Genomic DNA, 9,179 nt, shown 5'->3' on the forward strand with positions numbered 1-9,179 from the left:
CAGAACAAATTAAGCAGCAACTTCAACATTTTTCCCATAGTTCTCAGCCTCTTAAAAATGTCATTCTGTAGCAGATAATTGCTGAAATCAAACCAGTAAATCCACAGGTGTAGAGAACCGAAAGTCAGGGATCCTGGCAATTGCTTTTCTTAGACCACTCTCCCGTAGCACTGAGGCATGCCTGTCAGAAACTCCCAGGGGATCAGAGTTCTAGTAACCTGCACCCTATACGTGGGCTACGGACAGAAGTTACACATAAAGCGGTTTAAGTGATCAGAACTGGGTTTAAACCTGTAACAGAACACAGGTTCAGTGCACATACACCAATTTCAGAATTACTGAAACTGGGTTTAAGATAAACCTGATCGAATGTCGTATCAGACTTAACTGTTTTGGGTCAAACCAGTTTACGAAACTTCTGTCCCAGACCCCTTCCTCGTTCAAGTTAAATCACAGTCCTCCAGCATGCCAGCATGTTTTCCAGCCCTGGGATGGGCTGTGCTGTCTGCTCCAGCAGAGAAGGGCTGAGTTGGGGGTTGGGGGGGAGGCAAGGACTGCCCCCCCAGGCAAATCCTGCCTGGAGTTTGGGGCCAGGGAGGGGGTTAAACACCCCTTTCCCTGCTCAAACTTACTGCTGGCTGCGACTGTGGACTACAAATCCCAGAGGCACCTGGAAGCAGTCCCCGCCTGCGTCTGGAAGCAGGAAGAGGAAGTGATGAGCAACCTTGCGGAGTCCTGCTGCTGTGAGCCTGGACTGAAAATCCCAGAGACCTCAGGGGCAGCAGGAAAAGGAAGCAAACACACAGCCCATGCTGGCTACGTGCCAGAGCCATGCTGTAGTGCCCCTGGCTTCTGGCCTGAGCTACTGCAGGCATGTGGCTGCATTTTCTGAATCAAAAGTAAATGTGTGTCCAGTTGTTTCTCAGTTTAATCTCTGCAGCTTAGACTAACCTGCAAAGACTGAATCGATTCAGCCTTGGGCTTTTTGACTGACTGTACTTTCTGTTCACAGATCTGTGACTGTGACTTTGATTGTGCCAACCAGTTATTTCCAAGGGAATATTTTCCATAGCAAGGGCTGAATTTTCAAAGCAGATAAGGGCCAGATGTTTAAGTATTCATCATCCATAACTGGGATGAGATTTTCAAACAAGTTCAGCTCCCATTCAGACATGTCAGTAAAGGCCATATTTCCAAAAGCTCCACCATTGCCTATTGTACCACAAGTGGCCTGGCTATCAGATATCAGTCCTTTTTACAGTTTGTATCTGTTTCAAATCCATGTAAAGGTCACAGGACCAAGCTCATTTGATTTGAAGCTATGCAGTTAATTTCTAGGTGCCTCAGTTTCCCCATTTATAAAATGCGGGAGCCTGGGATATGATAATGTCAATCATCAACTGATGTAAGGTTCTGAAATCTATGAATAAACAATGGTATGAAGCTGATCCCAAGCCCAATAAAATCTATAGCAAAACTCCCATTGACTGCACTGGTACAGGATGAGATCTTCTCTAATTATTTCCAGTTATTCTGAATGGTGAGGACAGCTATGCTTAAGCAACTTTGATTTAAAAAGAGAGAGGGAAATGTGGCAAATTACTACTCCACAATATGGACTCAACCACTGCTGATGGACCAGAGGAAAATCATCTCTGCTCAGAGTTCTGCCAAATTCTTCAATGGGAATTTCTCAGTTACTCAAGGGCAGAATCTGGCACTCCCCTATGACATGCTGAGTAGTGTTTCTGGCACAGGCAAGCACAAAATGATTTTTCCTCAGGCTTTTCAGAATGCAGCATAATGTGCATGTATAAACAGAATTGAATGAGTTGCTTGTGGTTTCTTGTGTAACATAATTTTTTGGGGGGGGGGGGGGGATTTTTTTGAAAAAAAGCAAGTAGTGTGCAGCCAATGGAGCACAGGCTGGAAATAACAGATGTTCAAAAACTGGAAATTTATTGGGGGAAATCAGAATATGATTCATCATCCACAAAAGAAATGGCACTTATAGCCTTCCCCATTATTCATGGGGGGGAATATAATCTGGCACTTAGAGTTCCAGCCAATTATACTTCCTTGCTCTGCCACAGACTTCCTGTGGGGTCCTGGGTAACTCAGTTAGCCTCTTTGTGCCTCAGTTTAGCATCTATAAAATGGAGAGAAAGACACTTCCCTAACAACACTAGAGCATTATGAGAATAAATGCATTGAGTTATGATAACAGCAATGGGGCCAAGTAGTAGCTACCTACTACCTCAGATAGCTAGTATCATAGAATATTTTAGTTTTCTATTTTTAAAAGGACTAGTCTCAGAGAATAAAAACCATAATTTAGATTGCTGTCTCTTTGCAATAGGGGCTGCCTTTGTGATTTATGTTTATACAGTACACATTGTCCATTGCTGGAGCTGTCAGGGACTACTACCGTCATGCAGCAATCCCATACTAATTAATGCTTAATGTACCGATCCTGCAAAGATGGATTGATACAAGCCGATCCATCAGCCCAAACCAAGTTCCATTCGCTGGGCTTGACCTGGGAATAGGGCCAGCATGGAATTCATGGCAAGATTAGTGTTTTCATTTAAACCAATTCAAGGAAAGAAACATTTAACAAGGATGGAGAGTTAAGTTTTTACATGAATTTCCCTGGCTTAAGTTGTTTTGAGGGAATACATTTTCAAAGCAGCTCATGACTGGAAGAGATGAGCATAAACAAGAAAAGTACTGTTGCATATGTCTGTGTCTTGCAATTCAAAATTTCAACTGGCAGGGCAATTTTTTAGCTAGCTAATCTTGGCTACGTCCCTTTGGCGATAAAAATAGGATCCCAAAGGATCACGGTCTAACAGCCTCGTATTGGCTCAGGAGTGCAATTTATTCCAATATCACCCTGGAATGCATTCAGATCTGATTACAAGTTCCCCCTTTAACATTTTTGCCAGTCTTGTATTTACAATACTCCTTGCATTGCCTAATAGGAAACACCGAGGATACTGCAAACACTAAGGTAAAACTATTTAGTTACCCAAAGGAGCAGAACATTTTTAAGGGTGACTATTTTACAACATGACTTCTACAAAAAGACCCCCAATATGCAGGGTACAATTACCACAGACCTTATTTTAAACCCAAGTACAGCAGTTTTTGAGCATGCATGAGTGAATCTGAACCAACCTGCCTACGCTGCATATAGCAGGATAAGACAAATGCTGATTTAGGACATAGCTACAGTAATCTGTGACGCTGGAACAAATTCCAGCTAGTTTCCACGTCTGGGCTGATTTGATGCCACTAGGTGTCACTGGAGGGCTACTAAGGCCAATACACACACACATGCACGCAAGCACACGCACATGCACACTAACTACTACGTAAAGCATTTCAATCCCCCAGAAATATGAGCCTTATCCTGAGATGAGAAACGTACCACGGCTTTTAGCACAGTTAAAATTAGAGGTAGGCCCACCTCCACCATTTATCTCTCAGTATGGGGTACCCACGAGTATTTCATTACTAGCAGACTGGCTGGTTTTGAGCGTTTTAATCTAATCTCCAGAAAACCCTGACTAGCAATACATCAGACGCTCACTTCACTGAACAGCTGAGTGTGATAAGAGCTTGCTAACCTACACAAGGCTTCCAGTCCTCGCATGCCCCACCCACAAAAGCTCTCATTTTTCATGTGGCAAATGCTCCCCACTCTGCTACTCAGTCCGCTTCATTATTATGTTTCATCTATTTGCTGAATATTAAGATCCTTTCCCCCATTTTGGTGCTTGAGGGTTTCTGCTCTCCATGACACTGATACAGATCAGATGAGACTCCATTGAATTCAATAGGGTTACACTGAGTATAACTGCTCTGAGAGGCAAATCCAGATGAGTTTCTAGAGCTAGTAATAATCCGATACTTTTGCATCAATAATAATACCTAGTTCTTGCATGTGTCTTTACATCACTAGATTTCAAAGCACTTAAAAAAGCAGGAGTATATCATCAGCATTATTTCGCAGAGAGAGAACTGAGGCACAGAGAGGCTGTCACTGCTCAAAGTCACTTAGCAGAACAGCGGCAAAACTCACATTTCCCAAGTCCCACTCCAGTATTTCTTGCTACAGCACGCTGTGCCTCCCATGCTGAAGCAGTTCTGCAGCCATAGTCCAGTATCAGTATCCCCTTACCTGCATACCACGTGCCACACTGGCTGGTTGAAGTAGAAGCACCCATAGCTAGCTCTGATTTGTATTCCTGCCCATGGACCTCGTCCTCCTAAGGATCTCAGTGTGATTTCCCAGACAACATTTGTTTCACTGCCTGAACTCCTATGACTCCATTAGGTTTACTCGTGATCTACACAGGTGTAAAGTGAGGGTGGGACCAGGTACATACTTCATGTGCAAGGGGGAGGGGAGGGTTGTGCTTTGAAAACTCTGGTTCCTAACTCTGAGCCATTGATTCTTACTAAGGACTGCACTCCCACCAGTTTCAGCAAGGGCACGTATTAAAAACTGGTTATAACTACCTGAAGCCATTTAAACAACTCACTTGCTTAGCTCCTCCTGACAGATACAAACTTATCTAAAAGTAAAATCTGGCCCTGTACAGAAATCATCCAGTACCCTTTAACCAGTGTACAAGCTGCCCTTTAGCCAACGTACAAGTTCCAGAGATAACCGGCCATTTAAGGATAAGTACCATAACCTGGGTTACTCTGCCTCAGACTTCAGTTGAGGCCTTGAGAAGGCATTTTAACTAAGCTGTTCTGGCTGTTTGTTGCTGAAGAGGAAGAGACAACTTTTGAAAACTGAATTCTCACTAGGAATCAATGCAAAGTTATGTTGCCTGATGGGAGCTCGAAAAAATTCAGGGATGCAGGTTTGGGTAGCAACAGCATATGCGTAACTGTGATGGAGCTGGGGAAATCTGCAGTGCTCAACTTCCCTCGAACTTCTACCACTCCAGAGGGCTAGGCACCAGTCCACAGTACTAATAAGCACCGTGAACTTTGGTTGTGGGACCTTCCTAGAGTAACCTAACCACAGGCAGAAGGAAATGTTAATGTGTGTATATATATATACATACACACATATCTGTTGTGCATGTATGTGTGTGTGTGTGTGTGTGTGTGTGTGTGTATATATACATATATATATATATACACACCCTGGTTGCCTAGCAGCAGCACAGAGGTAGGCAATATCTAAGATTTGGGCCTGATTGCCATCTCAATTATACAGTGGGCATCCTCTGTAGAGAAAGTGTGATTCTGGCTCTTCAAAACACTTCTCCTGCTTCAGCAAACAGATGGCATGCCTGGAATAATTACCAGACACTTTTCCTAGCAGTAACACCCAGGACAGGAGGCTCCCACCACAGGCAGTCCATGCTTGTTTCTCTAGGTACTACCTCCTGAGTACAATTGCAAGGCACAAGTTGCAAAGAGGTCAGATCAGGTCATCCCCAACTGCGGCTGAGCGCACTGTCAACATACCACAAGTACTAGCAAATGGGCAGGACCTGCCCCCCTGCCCCGCTTCTCTCCAGCTAGCAATCCACTGAGCTATCATTCACAGGGACACAGCTACCAACGGCAGGCCAAATTCCAGATCTTCTGCCTAAATCTACTGCAAATCTAGTGATCTCCATGGTGTTGCTGTGGACTGACACTGATGTAGCAGACAGCAGCACCCTGATTCTACCCTGATTCACATCTGAACACACAATCTGATAATAGCAGTGTAACAGGGATGGGATGCGATAGGATGGGATGGGATGGGAGAGCAGCTAGGGCCCTAGGTGCTGATATGGGGGAGGGGGGTGGTAAAGATAGCACCACTGCCCCACTGCTGGCAGCCTGTCAGCAGCCACTGCCCTGTGTACCACCACCGCCCAGGCTGCAGAAGTGTCTAGTTATGCCTCTGCTCCTCCATTGCTCGTGAAATCATTTATTTCAATGCAAAGTGAGGGCAAGGTAAGTGTAAGGTGCTGGGAAGGCAAAACAGAAGGGTTTTTCACTGCCTGGTAGGACGGCACAAAGTTCAGCACAGCAGTGAATGAAGCCCTTCTTTCTGGCGTGGAATGAAATGCTACCCAGACAGGAGTCCAGCAAAACAGATGAAGCATGTGCAGTCTGGTTAAAAGTAAGGAGCTGTGCAGGAAAACCACAAGTGTCACAGGGGACTTATATTTTTATAAATCCTCGCCCCTTTTTTTTCCAGCTCGATCTATAACTTATGGTATAATTCTCCCGCCTTTCCTCAAACAGACAGCTCCACAGACAGCCCCAAAACAGCAGCGTGACTGGGGATGGGTGAAATGGCAAAACCAGCCCCCTTGCTGCCTGCCTTGCAGAGAGAAACCCCAGAGGTTGTTTTGTCGCACATGTTGCTTTCCGGCAGTTTGAAAGAGGAAGGAAAAGAGAAAAATTGCTCTGACTTTTGAAGAAACACACAAGACAGAGAAGATATCCGAGTCCTCACCGTTTGTGGATGATGTTTGGCACTGAAAGGCACTTGGGACGTGGAGAGAGCTGCAGTTCTGCCACAGGTCTGCCGTGTGCCCATTACCAACAAGCCATTGCTGAAAAAGAGACACACGACACTGTGAGAGGTGGCGGCGGAGCAGGGTAGCGAAGGGAGGGGAGAAGGGAGAGCAGCATTTAAGACTAAACGATAAGGAAAAACTTGTGCTGTATTAACTGCTCTCATGAAAGATTCGGCAAAGCAGAGCATGTTAATTCTTGTTTTCTTAGGCTTCAGACAGAGAAATAAGAAACTAAATACCCGAGGCCATAAATGTGCATGGACACACACACACACACACACAAACATTCATGCCCACATACTCATTCCTTTTTTTTTTTTTTTTTTATTTACAGAGAATTGAGAAAGAAACTTCTCTACTTTGTCCTTTAGCTGCTTTGGACTCTTCCACATAAAAATGGATTTTCTTTATTCTCTAAACTTTTGCCAAGTCTGTCAGGGAAAAAGTGCTTTACATCTCTCTAATGCTCAGCTCTTTGGATGGCTGAGTTAATGACTTGAATTATTTTGCATGACTTCCAACTCATTTGAGACGATTTGGTAAGTACTTTTTTTTGGTTAAGGAAAAAAAAAAAGAGGGTCCTTTGAAAAACCAGTCTGGAATTGATTAGCTCAGCAGATTTTCTGCATTTAAAAAACCCATATCTGCCTACATTATATGTGCTAATTCCTTTCAGACCCTGCATTCATTGGGAACTCGTTCTGAAGAGGTCCTGAGCACCCTAAGTCTGCTGAGACTGACCCTGCATTTGAACTATATATATAAATCTTAAGCCTTAAAACTATAACGAATGTTGATCTCCTTTAGTATATGGCAACAACCCACCCGGCACCAAGATGAATGATTTTATGTGCAGCATGCCAAGATTATTTGGTAACTTGCTGCTAAAAAGAGAACTTTAATCCAAAATTAAAGGCTTCTACTGAAAGCTGACACTGGCAGGAAAAAAAGCGCCCTGGTCTCATCTGCCTATATCCCAGGCCCCTGAGTCTCCATGCATATTAATGACGTTCCCATTCCCCCATGCAAATAAAGATCGCCAGCAGAGAGGAAAATAAAGTTTGTACTTACGCTAACAATTGTTGAAACAAAAAGCAGCACCAGTACTGCAACATGAAGCACAATGATTCCCAACAACAAAAGGAGCATTTTGACCGTAGTCTTGGAAAGATCTGAAGGGAAAGAAAAACACTTTTAAATGATAGCAGTCAGTCCTTGGAGTCAGTCCTCCGCATTTGTATGTGTGCGCTGTATGGGCTGGGACAAGCACACTGTTAACACGGGGTGTGTCTACTGCAGGGACAGCTGCACGGGCAGGCGGCAGGGGGCGCCGAATCAACAGAGAATAACCCAAGGGTCTCAAGTTGAATGGAGCTAAGCACTTTTTATTAAATATATTTCTTCATGGGCAAAACATCTGTTTTAATAAACAAATGCTTTTCTGAAGGAAGAAATATGGGGAGATTATTGAAAGCTCTAACTGGATTTAAAAAGAGGAAGTGAAAAGCTAAACTGGTTTTAAAGAAATCAAGTCACTGCAGGTTTTTAAACAAACGTTCAAATCCTGAAAAGTGCAGACTGAACTTTAAGAAAAATTAAACCAACCGTGGCTTGGAAAAGGGCAGCAAATGTATTGGTGGGGGGGGAAGGGGAAGGAGAAGTCTGTGTGGACCACAATAAAATGGCCGATGGTTTTATAGCAATGCTATTAAGCATCAAGGAAATTCCAGCCTCTATATTATTTTCCTTCCCTCCTTCCATATTTTAAGTGTTACTGCCTAGGACTTAGTGGCTCAACATACTGGAGAAACACAAACTCCATTAAATTCCTCAAAGTTTCCATTTAGCTCAGCCTATCCTTGGAAGCCGCCAGGAGACAAAAATAGTTTAAAACCCCCCAATTTTCATGGTGTACCGGTGCAAAAAAATAAAAATAAAAACAAAAGGCCAGGTTTCAAGCCCAACAAAAGCAAGATTTGAGAGATGAAAAAAAAAACAAAAATCAACCAGCCCCTTGATCAAACCTTTGCAGCTTCTCTGGCTCTGCTAGTGGGAGCAGGACGAGAAACCGTTATTCCACAAAGCCACTATTCTCCAAGTAGGAGCCAACATTTGGAGCCAGCAGCCATCCTGCGATCTCGTCCCGACCCCGCCTGTCCCATGGCTGCAGTTTCATTTCTGTGCTTCTGACCCTGCTGGACAGGGTGGCCGGGCTGAGATGCGCCAAGGGGCCTGCAGCGTCTCTGCTCCTTCACAGCTCAGAGGCTGCACCTCAGGGCAGACCCCCAGACTCTCCCTGCCATCCTCCAGGCTGCCCAAGGAAGATCCCATGGACCCTCCTTGTCCATCCTCCAGGCTGCCCAGGGCAGACCTCCCCGATTCTCCCTGCCATCCTCCAGGCTGCCCAGGGCAGACCCCTGGACCCTCCTTGCCCATCCTCCAGGCTGGCCAAAGCCCACCCCACCCCGACTCTCCCTGCCATCCTCCAGGATGCCCAAGGCAGACCCCCGGACCCTCCCTGCCACCCTCCATGCTGCGCAGGGCAGACCCCAGTGCCCCGGGCAGAAAGCGGCCGGCTCCCCGGGCAGGGGCGCGGGGCCGGAGGGGCGAAGCCGCGTGCCGCGGCCCACG

The 9,179-nt window shown here is 45.2% G+C and overlaps 1 protein-coding gene across 1 annotated transcript in view; it reads right to left on the reverse strand.

The window, feature by feature from the left end:
* Positions 1 to 7,813, reverse strand: part of PMP22 (peripheral myelin protein 22) — a 32,161-nt gene extending 24,348 nt beyond the window's left edge. Inside the window, exons 1-2 of the mRNA XM_006030079.3 lie at positions 7,620 to 7,813; positions 6,485 to 6,584 (exon numbers count right to left, since the gene is read on the reverse strand). Of these exons, the coding sequence (XP_006030141.1) occupies positions 6,485 to 6,584; positions 7,620 to 7,697 (178 nt within the window). The 5' untranslated portion in view covers positions 7,698 to 7,813. The remainder of the gene's footprint in view (positions 1 to 6,484; positions 6,585 to 7,619) is intronic.
* Between the last annotated feature and the right edge of the window lie 1,366 nt (positions 7,814 to 9,179).

This window comes from Alligator sinensis, unplaced genomic scaffold (assembly GCF_000455745.1).
Source record: "Alligator sinensis unplaced genomic scaffold, ASM45574v1 scaffold584_1, whole genome shotgun sequence".
Classification (NCBI taxonomy): domain Eukaryota; kingdom Metazoa; phylum Chordata; order Crocodylia; family Alligatoridae; genus Alligator; species Alligator sinensis.